This window comes from Coturnix japonica, chromosome 5 (assembly GCF_054131305.1).
Source record: "Coturnix japonica strain WE chromosome 5, WE-NBRP24, whole genome shotgun sequence".
Taxonomy (NCBI): Eukaryota; Metazoa; Chordata; class Aves; order Galliformes; family Phasianidae; genus Coturnix; species Coturnix japonica.
Window position 1 is genome coordinate 28,308,343 of NC_140667.1, and position 18,991 is coordinate 28,327,333.

General features: G+C 40.0%; 1 protein-coding gene across 5 annotated transcripts in view; it reads left to right on the forward strand.

The window, feature by feature from the left end:
* Positions 1-17,918, forward strand: part of PLEKHH1 (pleckstrin homology, MyTH4 and FERM domain containing H1) — a 45,856-nt gene extending 27,938 nt beyond the window's left edge. For 3 of the 5 annotated variants that reach the window (XM_015864798.3, XM_085549002.1, XM_085549003.1), the window contains 17 exons: positions 464-550; positions 1,748-1,909; positions 2,609-2,689; positions 3,364-3,543; positions 3,668-3,776; positions 4,717-4,829; positions 5,404-5,580; positions 5,812-5,909; positions 6,439-6,616; positions 7,001-7,156; positions 8,980-9,080; positions 10,912-11,053; positions 11,876-12,018; positions 12,762-12,891; positions 13,789-13,875; positions 14,391-14,537; positions 14,859-17,918. In XM_015864798.3, coding sequence (XP_015720284.2) covers positions 464-550; positions 1,748-1,909; positions 2,609-2,689; positions 3,364-3,543; positions 3,668-3,776; positions 4,717-4,829; positions 5,404-5,580; positions 5,812-5,909; positions 6,439-6,616; positions 7,001-7,156; positions 8,980-9,080; positions 10,912-11,053; positions 11,876-12,018; positions 12,762-12,891; positions 13,789-13,875; positions 14,391-14,537; positions 14,859-15,035 — 2,268 coding nt within the window. In that variant the 3' untranslated portion in view covers positions 15,036-17,918. Of the gene's footprint in view, positions 1-463; positions 551-1,747; positions 1,910-2,608; positions 2,690-3,363; positions 3,544-3,667; positions 3,777-4,716; positions 4,830-5,403; positions 5,581-5,811; positions 5,910-6,438; positions 6,617-7,000; positions 7,157-8,979; positions 9,081-10,911; positions 11,054-11,875; positions 12,019-12,480; positions 12,892-13,788; positions 13,881-14,390; positions 14,538-14,858 lie in introns of those variants that run through there. The other 2 variants (XR_014946635.1, XM_015864802.3) reach the window with 2 other exon arrangements.
* Positions 17,919-18,991: the final 1,073 nt, after the last annotated feature.

An 18,991-nucleotide genomic window follows, 5' to 3' on the forward strand; every position in this document is an offset into this window, starting at 1 on the left:
TAAATTGCACATATGTAATATACCTACATAATTTAATACGCACAAACAATGCAGACCACCATCAGCTATAGACTAAATCAGCCATGGCTCCCTTTAGCCAAACCTTAAAAAGTTCCAAGGGTGGAAAGTCATTAAATCTGGGCACCTATTTTGAGTTGTCTTGCCTTCCTAGAGAGAAAGTTTTGTTGTTGTTGTTGTTGTTGTTTTTTCCTTAATGTCTAATATGAGCTTCCACAGACACTACTTGTTTCTTTTACTCTTGCTGTATAGTCTGTCACTGCTAAGGAGACTTATTTCACTACTATAAAGGGATCACGCTGTTGTCTTATTTTACCTGGCAATCTTCAACTTCCGTCTTTTTCATATTTCATTCTGCACATGAATTTATTTTGCTTTATTTAACTACTTTGAGATCCATATAATTTCTTCCTACTGCAAAGGTCATTTGCTTCTCTTTCCCCAGAGTGATGTTATCCGCAAACCACAAGGGCAGATGGAGCTAAATTCCTCATGCCAAATTGTCAGAGGTGAAGGATCCCAAACATTCCAGGTAAGCATTGTTTTTCATCCTGCAGTTAACCATACACTTGATGTCTGGGTGAGTGAGCACTTATTTCAGGCAGAGTGGTACTGATAAGGGCTGACTTTAGCTCCTATTTCCTGGCACAAGACGGGCAGTTTTATAAGTAGTGGGGAAACTGTAACCCAAATGTAACCCTTCTGATGTTGAAAGAAATTCTCCTTTATTTGATTTTAAACTGTAGCGTTTTCCTTTTTGCAACTTGAGAACTTGCAAACTGCAAGTTACAACAACTAAAGCCAGAGAGCACATAGGGTCTCCTCAGCAAGACTCCTCTCACAAGATCTCCAGACAGACTTCACATGTGTAATATAGTGACAGATGCTTCTACCTATGATAGAAGATGGACCTGATGTTCTTTAAAGGTTCTTTCCTACCTGAACTATGCTATGGTTATGTATGGAGAATCTGAAGAAATACCTAAAGCTTTGGATTCCTATTAGAATTCAGTTTCCAAACATTAAAAGTCAGTTCTTTACTAGGTTTTTAAAGGAGTTAAAGGAGTTCACTATAAAGGAGACATTAAAATTTCTGTCATACTTTGACTGAAAAGCACACAGCCTGGCCTGGAACTGCATTTACAAAATTGTTGTTGCTAAATTCTTAAATTCATGGCTTCATACTTCTTGGATTGCCAAACCATTTAATACAAAATGAAAGTGGAAAAAAAAATATTTCTACAGCAATCTTTAAAACGAAAAATTACCAACATCAATGGGGTCACTGTCCGGATACTCACTGACCTAAGAAAGTAGCTGCTATCTCAGAAACACCAGGTAGTAAGGGCAGAGAGGGGAGAAGTACAACCTGATCTAGCTGTAGGCATCCCTGTTTGTTGCAGAAGAGTTAAACTAGTTGACCTTCTAGAGTCCCTTCCAACTAAACTGTGACCAGCACTCAGAAGCAAGATGGGATGAGAGACAAGTAAAGCTTCAGCGTCTAAGAGTAATAGCAAGAGATCTCACAGGAATTTGTTATCTATCTGAGTTTTGTGTCTTTCAGTCAGGGTTGGAGTTTTAGCACTTTTTTCTTACACAAAAATATCCCTCCTCAATTGCCAGAAAAAAAAAAAAAAAAAAAAAAATCTAATGGGATAACGAAATTCATCAGCTAATGACAAGATTTAAGGTACACAGATTTATACTTCCTCATTCCTTTTCCTTCCAGCTTGTGACAGAGAAGAGAACCTACTTCCTGACAGCAGACTCTCCCAACATTCTGGAGGAATGGATTCATGTCCTACAGAGTATCCTTAGAGTGCAAGTGACCAGTCCTGTTGGAGTTCCTCATGGTGATGCTAAACCCACTGTGAAAGGTTGGCTCACCAAGGTAAAATACTACTTTTGACTTTATTCAGCTTAGTTCAGTATTGACAGAGTACCAGTCTCGTGTTTTGTACAGTAAACGTCAGCAAGAAGTTAGTATTTTAATATTTCCTAGAAGAATGGGAAACAACGAAAAATGGCAGTAAACTGATGTTTGTCAGAGATGAAGGTTTACATAAATGATAAAGAATTGCACAAACTAGGCTGCAAAGAGATACTGACTTTGTCAAATAACAAAGTAGTAACAAATATATAATTTATGTAGGTTTTCCTTCAACATAAATCACAACATTTCATAGTTTAATAGACAAATATGAAGAAAGTGTAAAGCTTGTAATTTAACTGATCTGAACTTGGTGATGTAGGAGAGTTTTAAGGACACGGATTGTATGATTTTAGCAGAAGATTTGTTTCCACAATAACAGACTGCAATCGCATTAGTACAAAGTACAGAGGCTGGAAATTATTCTCCTTTATGACATTTCCATAGATTGTTTCCACAAACACCTACATCACATCTACTTAGGTGGGATCTAACTTCTTGCTTTTGGAAATGGTGCCCTGCGTGTTTTGGGAGGAGCTTGTATTAACATACAACAAGTACTATAAGCAACATTTAATTGAAAATGGAACTTCTATAAAACTGAGGCAACAGCACCACTGACATTAAAAAACATTATGTATTTCCTTGTCCTCCATATAGGTTAAGCATGGTCACTCTAAGCTGGTCTGGTGTGCACTGATTGGAAAAACTTTTTACTATTATCGAAATCACGAGGATAAGGTAATTCTTGTTCTTGAACAACACTGAAAAGAAGTAGTGACAACAGTATGGAATGAGGAAGGTCATTTAATCAGCATAATGTTCTTCTGTTTCTAGAAAACTTGGCCCAGCTCTCCATTATTTTTCTAAATGACATTTTAGCTTATCAAGGAACACTGGAGTTCAAACTTGAGATCAACCACTAGAGTTAGCACAGTAGATATCCTCCATTTGTCTGAATCTACCCATTTATGTCATTGAAACATACTTATTTCCTAATAGTATCCAGAAAGTCTGACCACAATCAGAACCCAGTGGCTCAAGATATTGGGCAGCTGACCATTAGAAAGCACATCCCACACTACAAAACCAATAGTACGAACATAACTAATGAGAGAAAAGCAGTAGTTTAAGGGAAAAATAATCCTTTTATTTTCATACTCTCATTCTGACCTGTAGATGCTCCCAAAAGAAATACAGTAGGAGTAATACCACAGTGTGAAAGTACTTTTTTTCATGGAGGAACTTCTATAGAAGTATGAGATGATGTAAATATTGCTGTTAAGCACTGAATTATAGTTCACCGCTCACATATTACAGAACTGCTAACATTTTGAGATAGAGCCTCTTTCCCAGTGTTCCCTGTCCATAGCAGATCATTAGCTGGAGTTACCCAGCTTGCCTCCTCCTTCTAGTGTCCCTTAGGGCATCTGCCATTGCGTGAGTCCAAAGTGGAAGAAGTAGATCGTTCCTGTGACTCTGATGAAGATTATGAAACAACTGGTGGAGGACTTCTCTCATCCCACTGCACTTTGGTGATTCACCCACAAGACCAGAGTCCCACATACTTACTCATTCGCACAAAACAGGAGAAGGTATGAATGATGGTCTTTTTGGAGACCAAGAGACTTTTTGCTATCAGACAGCATATGGGGAATAAACCTCTGTGTAGAAAACAAGACTGAAGTTGTCTCATATTGTTTTCATCCTCATGCCTAGAACACCTGGCTGTACCATCTGACTGTAGCAGCTGGTAGCAGGAACACCACAGTGGGCACATCATATGAGCAGCTCATTGGAAAACTGCTGGATGCAGAGGGAGACCCTAGTAAGTAGAAACAGCAAACTCTTTTTTCACTGTAGCAAAATACGAGGAAAAGTAATCTAAATCCTCAATTTTAATTCAGTCAGAGATGAAAAAAGGGGATTCCTGGCAGAACAGCATATGATACAGCGCATTTCACCCTTCCACAATAACATCTTGGGAGAGAATAGGCATTGTAATGAGACAGCAAGTCTGTAGCAGTGTTACATCTTTTATCAAAGCATCTGAAACTTCTGTAATATTTATTCAAATAACTGGGGATTTGTTGTTTTTGGTTTTTTTCTTCTATATTTGTTGGTCCTGGAGTATCCCTTTTGTGGGAATCTTCACTGTACAAACACGTTCTCTCTTTTCTCATCTAAATACACACATATTTGCCTTCAGATCTGCTTTTCTGTCCACACATATAAACCTTATCATCTACCTCTATGCTCATCTTTTCCTCCTTGTCTTTGGTACTTGCTCATTCATGTACATTTGTGCACCATGTTCTCAAATCAGAATTCTAGGGGCTGGAAGGGACTCTGGGGAAAATCAAGTCCAACCCCCCTGCTAAGAGTAGGTTATGTGTGTATCAACAGGTCTGTTTGTTCTTTATACTCTTTCCTGCACACTCATATGTTCCTACACCAATCTTGCTTATTGTAGAATAGTAACTTGCATTAATAAAGATCCTCGTAGCACTGTCAGAAACCATCTGACAAGGAGTTCTGTGTCATGCATGGAAGTGCTTCTTTCTGCTGATGCCTAACACTGCCCGTGGCCTCTTGCTGACAGGAGGCATTGCCAAGATCAGCCAAGTTGCCCCAAAGATAAACATAGCATTGTATAGTGCTGCTTCCCAGTATGTTTTGCCTCCTCAACAAGGCTCCTTTTCAACATGAGCTCTCTTACCTATCTTCTGGTTCTGACAGTGCATGTTCTTGCCTATCTGCTACTTCAGATTCTCCACTGTGGAAACACCCTATGTTGTGCTACAGTAAAGATGGGCTGCACATGTCCCTCACCACTCTGCCATCTGAGGCTCTGCAGACTGAGGCTCTGAAACTTTTCAAGGTACTTAAAGGGACATTATGTAGCTTTCAGCTATTTTGCCCCATTGCTGGGGCAACACCATTGCTCATATTGTTGCTGATATTTATCATCACCCTTGGCTGCTTTGGACAGGCCTACTAGGTCATTCAGTTACAGTCAAACATTAGGTGTCATTCACTCTTTAGAAGTTTAACTTCTCCTTATAGAGAATATGAAGCTAGAAGCAATGTTCCATGCAGGCTTTGTACTTCAAACTTAGCCTTACCTTCCTCTTTCCTCTCTAATAGCTGGACCAAAGAAATCCTTGTACTGACAAACTCAGCTGTGGGAGTAAGAACAGTAGCAAAGCCATTGGAGATCTGATTCATAGAATTATAGAATTGTTTGAGTTGGAAGGGACTTTTAAAGGTTATCTAGTCCAACAGACCTGCAATGAACAAGGACACCTACAGCTAGTTCAGAGCGCTCAGCACCTGGTCCAGCTTGCACTTCTAAACTGTAAGATCAGAACTAAGTAATCAAAGCTAAATAAAGCATGGAGTAAAATATCAGAGTCACTATATTAACAGCATTGATTAACTTCACTATTTTACAGTCCTGTCAGCTGTTCATCAATGTCCCTGTGGAAGCATCCTCTATTGATTACCACGTGTCGCTCGCCCAGACAGCACTGCAGGTCTGCCTGACACATACCGAGCTGCAGAATGAAATCTTCTGCCAGCTTGTCAAACAGACGAATTGCCGACAGCCCCAGAACCACTCAGTCATTCAGGTGAATTCTTCTTTGTCAGTCCTGCTCTGTAAGTATTGATACTATTGATAATATTGATCAGATGCTAAAGGTGTGCTGGAGGAAAGAGAAATTTGATACTTGAACTGAGTATCCAAAATGGTTACTCCCAAATGCACTACTCACCATCCAATGTTCTAGTTACAATATTCTGTGAAAGGCAATAGATAGGAAGTTTCAAACAAGAATTATGACTGAGCTTCATGTTCACAGTGCTGGCAGCTCCTCGCTTTATGTGCTCCTCTGTTCCTGCCCCAGCATCACTTCCTTTGGTATGTCAAGCAGCACTTGCAGCGCCACGCAGACCCCAGGTAAAGGCTGCAACAGCTTTTTTTCCCCTAAGATAATTGCTTTTTGCATCTGCTACAGATATTGATGGAAATCACTTTGTAACTCCTACCCACAAAATACTGGAGCTAATTCATTATAGTGTATGATTAGTTCTTATCAGGACTTAAAGTGATAGTACCTAAGTTCTCCTGGCATGATAGTGAGCTTAAGAGTGAACTGCCTGGTCTTAGTTCAACAAATGCTGTGATGTCAACAAGGTACAAAAGAGGACATCTATGCTGTGTCAAGTGCAGCTTAGAGCAGGGGACGTTCAGGTGCTCCCCAGAGAGCTCCCTGTATACTTGAATTTCACAGAGCTGAGGAGCTCATGTTTGATTTGCAACTTTTGATGTGAGCTAGTCAGTAGAGATCAGCAAGGATATCTACACAGAGATGTAACTCTGAGACAAACCTGGAGGAATGCTTTGCTGTAGCACAGGAGTAGGAAAAAAATAATGACATATTTAAAGCATACATTTGTGACTTATTTCTGTCTCTCTCCCTGCCTAGGAGTGAAATAGGCAAGTATGCCATCTACTGCCAGAGATCAGTGGAGCGCACTGTGCAGACTGGTGAGCGGGAAGCCAAGCCCTCAAGAATGGAGATTGTGTCCATCCTGCTGAGGAATCCCTACCACCACTCACTCCCATTCAGCATCCCAGTGCACTTTATGAATGGAACCTACCAGGTGAGTTGCTATGGTTACATTTCTTGGCACTAGAGAGGTCTGTGCCATAACCTGCTTCCTTCACACAATTTGGTAGCACCACAGTGTTTACATGTCAGACATTTAGAGACAGGTACTATTTCTCTTCCTTGCTATTTTAGCCAGGAAAGGAATCCAATCCCTTTCCTTTTAAAACTTAGGAAGAAAAGGTAGCTGGGGTGAGACACTGAAAGTGTCTCAGTATGAGAAAGAATGCAGTGTTAGGGGAAATAACATAAGTGCAGTCACTGCAGCTGGCAGTCAATCATGATAAACTGATCTGTAGAAAATTAGGTTTCATCAGTTGTGATACTCAGCATCACGCTTTTTGAAAGTTATACTAAATTAGCTCCTATTGCATCACAGGTTGTAGGTTTTGATGGCTCTTCAACAGTTGATGAATTCATCCAGCGGCTGAACCAGGAGACAGGAATGCGGAAACCATCCCACATGGGATTTTCTCTGTTCACAGATGATCCATCTGGCAGGGATTTGGAACACTGCCTGCAGGGCAACATGAAGGTAATTCTTATTCCCCCTTCTGCTACATCTCTACTTAATGGCTACTAAATTTTTCTTAATGCAAGAAAGATCAAACACACATGGATCTTGCCTACCTTGATTAGTATTCAGAGATGAAATATTAACTAGCATCTCAGATAAGATATTAAGACAAAGCACATTTTTTAACCAGCTTGTCACCTATCAAAACAAAGGCTTCAAATCAGATTTTAGCTCACACTAAAGTTTAGTTTGTCTCAACTACAGAACTAAAATATGACCGAGTAAGCTGACATGATCAGATATTGTAACTAACATCAAGTATAATACTCCCAATGGAGATGAATTTAGATTTGGCTGTGATTTTCTTGGCACACTTATATAAAATCTTAAATATTGGATTATGAAGCCTCTCTCTCTTTTCTACCTCTGGATAACTTTCCTTGAGGAGTGTTCTTAGGGGGAGAAAGCTCTGCTGAGTATACCTTCGCTTTAAGAGAAGAGGAAGGGAAAACAGTTAAAAGTATTAACATGCATCTCTCATGGAGAGTTTTACCCATGCTGCAGCTAGACAGCTACCTTAGTTGTGTGGGCTAGTGGCTATGAATGAAAGGCATCAAATTTTTTTATTAACTTGGGAGATACATTTACTATGCAGTATTGATGGAGGATAAAGTGGTAGTGACAACTTCAAAGAAGCCCTGACATCTGTAAGGAATATAAAAATTTACTTTTACACAGTGTAGAATTTCACTTGGGCAGCACAGGGAGTAGATGCCAGTAACTTTAAATTAGACAGTTTAAAAAGGAAATTACCACACAGTGCCAAATAATAAACTTTGCTTTCATGGCCTGATGCAGATCAGATAATCTGAATCTTTTCTGGCAATCAAATCACTGTTCAGAGGGATACAGCATTACAGTAAAAGAAGGAGCCTGAGACAAGCAAAGGCATTGGTTTTACTCCTTATAAACAAGATACTACTTAGTGACCAAGGCAACTTCAATACACTCGTAAGAGAAGGTTATGATATCTGGTTATGTATTTCACATAGTTTCTTATATTTACATTCCTTTTACTGAAATGCCATCAAAAGAGAACTTAGGGACCTTTACTAGACCACTTGTAAAAGGACTGGAATCGGAATTGAACCAAAATATTTAACCATGTTGTTATTAAGAATATATGTGAAGTATGAAGCTGGAATCTAGATCCAAACGTTCCCATGAACATTCACACGGCTTTGGTTTAGCCATGCTTTAGCCATGCACATAGCTGCCATTCAGAAAATACATTACTGCTTCTGGTAGGCTCAGGAATGCACTTGGGAAGCAATCCTATCAATCTTTCCTATTAACAACGCTTTAGTTCACATTGTGAAACTATCTTAGCAGGAACTGGATTCTTTTCATGTGAAACAAGATAAAAAATGTGATCCAATCTAGTGGACTTCCAAGCTTTCTGACCACAGTAAAGACAGTGCAGAGGAAAACACCATAGTGCGGGCTCAAGGTCTTAACAATAGCACATTGTTATACACGTCTGTTCCCCCAGGCTACATAACTTACTAACATAGACATAACAGCCTGGTACTAAGCCAGAATTCACTTACAAATATCCTCCTGCAGATTAAGAGATGGAGTTTTTATTGAAACAGTTTTATTTTTTCAACATACTATGTAATAGGAAAAGGAATTGATTTATCCCTTTTGGCTGTCATTATAATGATCCTGTCTATTTATCATCTGTGTTCCACAGTACTTTTTCTCCCCCACTTTCCCATCAAGCCTGGACTATACAATTCATATGTTTGTCTTTTCTCTCTCCTTAATATCTTTGAAAGATCTGTGACGTCATTTCTAAATGGGAACAAGCCTTAAAGGAATTGCATCCTGGTAAATATGAAGGCGGCACAAGAATCGTGAAATTGACCTATAAGAACAGGTACCTCATTACTCCTGTTAATTAAACATTTGCAGAATGCCTTCATTTCTGCAGAAGTCCAGCAAAGTATAGCATTGGTAGGACTAAAGCTTTTTAGCAAGTATGATGTCAGCTCCTACATGTGACACAATTTCTTCTATGTGCATGCAGTATGCATGTACAAGAGAGCATACAATCTATAATGAAACCTAAAAACACTTTGCAATGGTGGAATAGTCTTAAAATGGGTTAAAGGACTAGCTATAATATAATAAAACACACCTGACACAATTTTGTTTGCCTAGATCCTAGAATGCAATTAAATAATGTTAGGTGAGAGGATGAGAAACCTGGAGGGATAGGGTGGAAATCACCACTATAAATGAAACTTGCAATTAAGTGAAGAATCATGAAGTTGAAAAGCATACAAGAACAACATTCTAAATGGCAGGGACGGTAGAGAAGACATGTAGTAGCAATGCCCAGACTTCATAAAGAGAGAAATGTTAAAAGCCAGATGAAAGATAGAGAAGAAAACAATGAAACACAGATCTAAAACAAAAACTGGAACAAGTTCATCACCTATAATAAAGACAGGAATTCTGAATTAAAAAGAAAAGAAATCTGTGTATGAGAACAAGTAATGGCCTTCCACACGAGTTCCATTTTCAAGGGAAATAAAGCCTCACCCAAATTAGAAAAGTTAAAGTTCTGCATTGAACACAAAGATTTTGGTGACTGTAATGATGGAAATAGATTTCTGGGAGCTCTATTAGCTGTCTTAACAGTAATAGAAGCAGAAGTTATTACTTTTTAACCAAGAAGGATTTTTGTTGGTAGTGGTTTTTGTTTTTCTTTAAAAGGAGTGACTCTTTGCAGTATTATTTTGTTAGACTGGAATGTGCCCAGGCTGGGCAGCAAGGATATTTTGATAAGGTCTTTCCAAGGTTGGACTGTTCTAAACTGAAGGACCCTGATTAGACATGTAAGGCAACTATGGTCCTAATCGTGTTGTCTTAAATTGTCATAAAAATTCATTCCAGTGGATCACTGTATCAATATCTTGTGTGGCATTATGGAATATACAGTCACTGCTGTATGTAGCTTTAAATTAGTATTTGAGTTAGATGATGTGAGCTGTAAGTAGGCATGCATGAGGAATCTGCCCAGGAAGCATTACCTACACTTGTGTCTTCAACCTCCATCAGTCATATTGCTGCATCAGTTCAAAGAAATTAAGAGCAAAGAGAATAAATCAAAGCTTCCTAGTAGTACTGCAAGAACTCTTCTTTCATTTTTGCAGTAAGGCCTGATAATTGGGTTTCTTATTTCCCACTGAATCAAACTGAAGAATTTTCAATAACAATTTCAATGTAAGCAGTCAAAACAAAGTTGGCAAATGTAACAAGTCTTCAAGGCTGGCATGTAGAAGGTCACACAGTTCTTGCCCTACAGCAGAGACAACTCTGTACTCCATGGTAAGCAGAGAATGACATCTCTTAAGCTTTGCCTCAGTGTTAATTGAGTTAATTAACAGTTAATAATTGTTAATAGGAACAGTGCTCATCTACCTTTGTTTAAGAATGTTTTTCTGTCTTGTCTTGGCTGGCTCACAGAATTCAAATATCTGCCAAAGTAGAAAACATGATTTGAGCCTCCTTGCCTGAATTTTAATCATAAGGAAAGCACCTTAGCTTCTCAGCCTATCTCTAATCACCTTTTAATACACAAAAGTCACTTTAGACCAAAAGCAAACAAAATGCTTGTTTTTACTCATCTTGACTAAAATTCACAACTCTATTCTCAGTTAGTTCATGACATGTTTTTACCTGTACAAACTTCTACATTCTAGGTTGTATTTTCGGAGCCAAGCCAAGGGTGAGACAGACCGGGAGAGGCTGCTGCTGGCCTTCCAAGTCAGCAATGAAATAGCCAGTGGAAGGTTTCCAGTAAATAAAGAGCTAGCTCTGGAAATGGTTGCTCTGATGGCTCAGGTGAGCATTTTCATGATTCTTCATTAGATCTCCAGGCTTATATTTAACATTTTACCACATAAAACACACAACATGAGTTGTGGGCATGATGAACAGGATAATCGTTTCTCCTTAAGCTGAAACTGTTGCATTTGTTAAAGCAACATAAACTGAGGTGACAAAGCTAGAAACACTATCCACTCTATTTACAAATAGGCTGTTGTTTTAATTGGCCAGATGAAAACAAAACCCAAAAGTTTAGCAGTTACATAGAAGCATCTTCATACAAGTAGCTGGCCCAAGTCTTGTTTCACTTTTTTCCAGAGCAACAAAGAATTCCTTGAGCAGCCACGTCCCCTACTGCTGCTTTGTTGCATGCTTATTGCAGTAAATGCTGTAGAAAAAAATTCCCCATCCTGATGGTATTGCTTTACAGGACTACTAAACACAGTAGATATCAGTGAGGGAATCCACAGAACATTTTACTGCACTAAAAAAACCTCATCACCATGCCATGCTACAAGCCCTAACATTATCTTAGGTGGTAAACAGATAGGCAGTAGCAGATATAGTTGCTCTAAACCAATTTTGGATCACCCAAGAAAAGTAGAGGTCACAACCTAGTAATAGAAGAGGAATTGCTTACCCCTTTCCAAGGATCAAGGCTTGCTGAATGCTTCAAGGGAAGAAATGCTTCTCTGGCAGCTGCCAGCCCTTAATGAGGTGAGGGAGGTTCTGGCTGCACAGGTGAATTGCTTCCACCTGTGCTCTCAGGGCTGGCTGTGCCCCCTCACCACGTGCTCAGTCACTGGTTCAGGCAGTGACCTAACTGCTCCCATACAGGTGGAATATGGGGATTTGGATCGGACAGCATCTTCAAGTCCTGGGGGATCATCACACTTCAAAATGCAGCATCTTCTCCATCAGGTCTTGGATAAATTCTACCCCAAGCGCTACAAGAAAAATATTGCTCCTGAACAGCTCAAGTAAGTTGTTTGTTCTCCTAAGCATCAAACTTACCACAATTTGGTATATTTGCTCTCTTCATACTTAAGAAGTTTCAAGGAGCCCTGTCAGGCTTATTTCAGTGTAGAAGCTTAAACAGAACACCGGTGTCATAAGAAAGATTCCTTAACAAACACTATGAATAAACTATGAATAAACACTATGTATGAGTAGATAACTCATACAAAAACAGTCCAATCACAGACTAACTTTCCCCAAGTCAAGAAGTTTAAGCCTAAGATGAATTCTACTTGTGAACACATATTTAGGGATGCAAAGGCAGAACTAACACAGTTACCTAGGTGAGACAAATAAAGACAGAGTGGAAGTGTGTTGTCAGCGCATCTAGAGCACTGTAGACAGGTTAAGATGAAGGTGAGAGGATAATTGAATGCAAAGCTGGGCAGGATTTTACTGCAATAGCTGCCTGTTTGTTGTTGCAGTTGCTGATTATCTACACCAATGAACAACCAATGTGCAACTGGGATTCCTGGATATTACAGTATAACTAGCAGTGAAATAACTGGGAAAGTAGAGAAACTGCTAAAATAAACTTAGTTTGTACAACACACCCTAACTAACAGAGCTAACAGTCCTGTCCATAGTGCTTGTGTAGAATAACCCTTTGGAATGAGAGGTACATTTAGTTATTGGTATAATTTTACTCACGTTCTCTTGAAAGACTTTATTAAATTGTGCTGTCTTGTGTCTTGGACTCTGAAAGGCAACTGGCTGACAAGCTGGCAACAAAGTGGATGGTGCTGCAGGGATGCTCTCCACCAGAATGTGTTCGAATTTATTTGACAGTGGCCCGCAAATGGCCTCTCTTTGGAACCAAACTATTTGCTGCTAAGGTAACAGTGCACCATGTTTTTTCCCCTAAGAATGAATTCTATGAGCAGAACCATATCTACTTCCTGTGTTAACACAGATAGAAAATACTCCTAAAGGAAGAGGAAAAAACAATGCTCTGTTCTGAACAGTCCTAGTGTCACATTCGTTCTGAAAGAAGTAAGAGGTACCTTCTATCCACCAGGGGTTGCTGGCGTTCACTAAATAGGCACTGAAGCTTTTCTGACTATCAGTTCGACACAATATGAAATACTACCTTTAAACCCTTACCAAAGCTCTTATATGTAGGCATTTTCTTGGTCATAAAGCTGCAATAAAAGCTTAAAAAATACTATTTACATACCCCTGTGCGGAAAAAGGGAAGAGTACCCCATTAATCACACCATGCAGCTTTCAGTACTTCCAAGTACGGGTATTTCAGTCCTGCTGTCTCACCAAGCTGGTTGCTTTTCTTGCCACATGAGAGGCAAGCAGTAAGAAAGAAAAGTGCACTGATGTGATGGCTCTATGCACTGGTGCTGTTGAAGCCAATGGGCTTTACTGCCTGATGGAAGTCAGTAGTGTAAGAACCAGAACAGAGCAGAACTGCCATTCAGTCACTGTCCCAGCATCACCCTCGCTTTTAACTGCACCAAAACAACGGTGACAAAGATGTTGAGATTAAATTCCATCTCATGTACTGCTAGTCTCCCAAATTCTATTTCAATCTGAAAATACTTTTCCAGATTTTGGAAGAAATCCTCTTACAAGTCAAATCAGGTCAGATCAGTAAGTCTAGAGGATTCTTTCACCTCCACTTTATCCTTAAAATACAAGTTTTATATCAGAAACTGCTTCTTTGCAGTATTCAAGAAAATGAAAAAAGTATTCAACTCAATAAAAATGTTCTTTTTCTCTAGCCTGTTTTGCCTTCCTCATTAGAAGACTGTCCAGTCTGGATAGCTGTGAATGAAGATGGTATCAGCGTACTGGATTATAACACTATGGTATGGTGAGGAACACAGCTTAAAAAACAAATACACCTCCCACAGGAAAACTTTCCCCCAAATCCACTTAAAGTCGGTAGAAGTTTGTGTTTAACTTCAAATGGATCCAGAAGTTAATTTGTAGAAGCCAGAGATGAGGAAGTGAGGGCTATGTTTTAGAGCTACATAAACAAAGGAAAATTACAGCTTTGGTGTAAGGTAAAACTTCATGTAACAGCTAACTGCCTTGTTGATGGGCAACAAGCAAGCATAAGCATCTCGCAAGATCTCAGTGCTATGTGCTTTACTACTACCATCTGGTTAACAAAGTTTGCACCCTAGCTCTGAAGCATCGGGGCATGGAGCAAGCTAGGAAAATACTGCAACTGTAATTCTCTTCTGAGATTTCTCTGCCAGCTGTTATCTGTACAGCCAATTGCCTATTACAGCTTGCAGTAAATAACAAAGGCACTAGTTTGAGGTGGCAATTTTGTCTCTTACAGAAGTGTGACTCTTCATCTCTCTGTTGTTTGCAGCACTTGAAGTTCTCTTACTCATACTCTTCTGTGTTGACCTTTGGAGGCTGTCGAGATGACTTCATGATTGTAGTCAGTCAAATAAAAGAAAGGAGTTCTGGAAAAAGCAGCACAGAAAAACTCCTTTTCACAATGGCAGTTCCAAAGGTAATTACAATATGCACAGTGAGTGTCTTTTCAGCTAGCAGTATCTAAGCTGGGCATTTTGAACAAGCCCTGGGTCTGGTACTTCAGGCTGCTGCACTAGCTACGTACAGTCAAGAGATTCCATGTAAATTGTACCATTTAACTGAGAGACTTACTCTACCTCTTCCAGACAGACCTTCAAATCAAAACTTAACAACTCCACGTGAGAAAAAGCCTTTTGCAAAAGTTACGTGATCAATAGGTTCTAAAAAAATAAATAAACCAAAGGGCACTTTTCCCTCTCCTTGCCTTACAGTTAATCATTTTCTTTTTCTCCTCCAGATTGTTGAAGCAACACTTCTTATCGCCACCTATATTAACTCCCGGTCGACAGCTTCGCTCCTACCCTCCACACAGCCCTCCCGAAGCACAACACCTGCCAACAGGCTCTGGGAGACTGAACATCGGTGTTTTTTCCCTTCCGTGCCCCGAAGCACTAAGGGGCCCACCCTGCTCTGAGGGCTCATCCCAATTGGGGAACTTTTTATTCTTGGGGTTGTGGTTTGTTATTACTTTCCACACTGCTCTGCACCAAATTGCAGACCACTAAGATTTTGCCAGTTACTCACCTTGTTTTAACGCGGGCTCTGGTTCTTTTTGCTGCACGTATTCTTCCATCTCCCTTACAGCTTTGTTTACAAGCACGTTTTCTTTAATCCTTCCCATTTTCAGCTTTGCATCTGCCCTTAAATCACTGCACGCCCTATGTCTGGAGCCTCAGCCCAGTTCTTAAACTCCTAGTGATCTCTTGTCCTTGTCAGGCCCTTTCAATTATTCCCATTATTTCCAATAATCTTCTGTTTACATCAATCACTGACTCACTCACTCCTTACCTGAAACAGACTGCAGCCTCTGCAAGGCAGGTTTGAGTGGTGCGTAAGCTTGACTTTGACAGAAGTGAACCCATCACACGGTCTCAACAAAATTAAAGACAGGTGGTTCTGGATGCTGCGCCACAAGCCAAGTATACGGATGCATCCTGCTGAACACTGCCTGCATAAGGAGCAGAATGTCACTTCTTCATAAACTAGAGAGACACTGACAGGCTGCTACCAGAGTGGAAAGATTAATATGATGTAGTTTGGTCAGGTAATTTAGACATAGCTTCAGCTCTGAGCTCTGGTTATGAACAGCCACTGTGTGAAAGTTTTGACCTGTGTTTAAATTCACTGCTGCTAATCTTGCTATCACGATAGTCCTTTTGAAGAGACTAAGATAGTTTTTTGTATTTTTGTGCCACTGATTAACAAAACCAAGACAATTTATTTTTTCCTAAAGCTACACTGACTGCTCCCTAAAACAGATTACAAAATTCAAAGACAATTCCAAGTCTCTGCCCCAGACGTGGAAGAAAAAGAGATGCAGCTGTTGAAAGAGAATGGGAACTGAACTGACAAGAAGATGTCATTTCAGGGGTGATTTTGAAGACCTGGAATAGGGAGTATAGAATAAGAATTCAGTGGTACATGAGAATCTTTTCAACCTTAATTTAATGAAGGTTAAAAGCTGATGTCCTTCCTTGTTGAGGACTCAGAACAGCTGGGATTGGACCAGCGTCCGACAATGCCCTGGCTCCTGCAGAACGGGTGGCTTCTGACAGTTGATGCTGCTCTGTGCAACTGCTGAACACCGGATCTCTGCTGCAGGGCTGAAAGTGTCACGTGCCCCACCACCACATATTTTCAGACTCCTTCCACTAATCAATGTTACAGATGTTTCAGGACATGCATGTGATCTCAGACAAAGGAAGACAAGGCAAGCAAACCTTTCAATTTTTGTCTGTCTTCCAGCAACTGGAACAGTCCTTCCCAGACCAGCTCTGTCCTTCACAGAAGCTATTTCTTTAGATCTCCTGTTTTCTTCATGCTACTGGCTCAATGAGGAGGTTGTTAGCAAACATATACTCAAATACTGTTCTTCAGATTTTCCTAAAGAGTGGTTTTTTTTATGGGTTTCAAAGTGACTTTGTTCTGATTGGGAAGTGAAATGCATTTTAAACAAATGAAAGAAAAACAGACATTCCTCTTAAGAACTCGACATCTATCTGGCTTGAGCTGAGCTATTTTGAGAAGCCTTTTAAGAAGTAAAGACGAATTGCCCTTTCAAAAGTACCCGAGTAACTTCATCATCATGCACTCATGGGCAACTTTCTCAAATTAAAACAGTGTGAATCCAACCATCATAAAGAATTCAGCAATAGCAAACCAAAGCTATTCACCAATGAACCAACCAACCATACCAGGGTGTTGTTTTTTACTTCCTAGTATCTGTGACCAACCCTGAAGTGGACGCTGATACTGCGAGAAGTTTTTGTTTCAAGTTTATGGTGGGTACAAAGCCAAAAATCAAAATTACATGAGGCAACAATCATTCTATTCAATCCCTTATCAGGGATTATCCCATATCTTTAACATTAAAAAAAAATGAAGTGGTTTGTGGAAATTATATGATAGACTTGAAATATAAGACTATATATACACAGAGACCTGATCTGTCCGTTCTGTAACAAACCCACTTGTCATGAATTTAAGGACCACCCCTTCAACTTATCTAAAGAGTAGTTTTCTAAGTTAACAATAATGTTGAGAAGGTATAGTTTTAGTCTCTACGTAATCTTGCATACTTCTGATATACCCTTGTACAGTGTCCAGTAGCACGTATTATTTCTCTCTCTGATCTTAGTATGGATAAACAAGTTGGAATAAAGACAGTGTTATTCCACTTCACTACTTAAGTTACCTGCGACAAACGTTTGGCAGCCTGCTTCTTGTGTCCCACCAGTAGGAAGCTGCCTCAGAATGAGCTGAGCTCAGCCCATTATCACCTGTCCTGAAGATGCTCAAGGCATGCAAGTCTCCAGTTCACTGTTCTGAGGCTGTGCTCACCTTATACTGCTAACACCCACATCTTTGTACTGGGGCAAACAGGAAGCAGAAATGCTAATAAGCAAGAGCTGTCATGATGCTCACTGTTTTCTGCCATAAATTCACTCTAAATTCACAAACATGGCAAATGGGACTTTATTTCTTCCCTCTTTCTTCCCAATATTCTTTAATACTTGAGTATTTCATGGACCACCCCACTCTGATGGATGCACATATACCTCCTATTTATAGGTTACTCGACTTTAAAACAGAACAAATTTTAAAAATCCTGTGTAGATACCTATTTTGTATGATTCTATGATAAAGTTTTAATTTAATCAATGCTTTTGGCAATGATAATTGCAACTGTATAGAATGAGACAACAGCCTGTATCTCTCTAACTGCTGTGTGTATGGTAAAGGCTGTCTTGGAGATATGACAACATTTCTGTTCTTAATAAAAAGAAATTATCCTGAATGAACTTGTATTTCTTCACAGAGTGAAAGAAATGATTTATCTTAAAAGCCAGAATAGCCCTGAAGTAAACGTGTGTGGGCAATGACTGTGTGTGTTTCCAAAGTCATACCTGGTGCAAAGCTCCCTGTCTCCCTCTCCTTGACTCTTCTAACTCAGCCTTAATGGTTCACTGCCACACGCAGGGGATGTCCCAAAGACAGCTAAAACAGTTTTCCAGACTTCCTCCTGTGATACAGCTCCTCTTTCATCTGTTCAACTCACATTCTCAAGACTCGGACATTTTTACAGCATAGCCAGAGTCCCCAGCAGACTCTTAGATCCAAGTCTGCCCACTCTGCTAAGATAACTTCTCCTCCAACTAATTCTTCCCACAGCTCAGCAAACCCTCCTGCTGCTTTAAATGCTTTTCAGTGTTCACAACCATTTCAAATCCCCATGAAGAAACACAACCTGCCCAAAGCAGACCTATAGGCAGCTGTGTACCCAGCTCCAAGTGCACCACAAGGTTTTCAAAGGACCTCCACTGCAGCCACATTTCTTGTGCCCCCTTCTGCTGTCAAAAGCCAATTTCTGCCTCTGCCCCAGTTCCCCAGCTTTGTCTGGATTTACCACCAAACATCAGGTATAGCATCCTCAACCTCAGAGGCAGACCTACCAGCTTGCATTACAACTGAACCAGACTTAAAAATCCAGCCAACTCCATCGTTTAAAGCACCTGCGAGGAGTGAAACCATAGAAGAAACTGAACACCTAGACAAGGTTACCCAAACACTGTGGTGCATCCCAAAGCTTCTGCCCTTCGCTTCAACAACCAGAGGACTCCTGTCATGTGAGCTAACCTGTACGCTGCAGCACAGTGCAAAAACCTACCAACCAAACCACTGTACATTACATCTTGACAGTGTTGCTGTGTTGTCACATCTTAACTCTAGAGAACATACACAACAGTAGCACAGTGTTGTATGAAGATTAAGAATGAGCCCAAGGCTTCTGTCAGCTTGCTAGTTTAGCTTTTGCTTTTTCCAATACTTCAATTGCCTTAATTACTTTAATAAGGATTCACACACAAACAA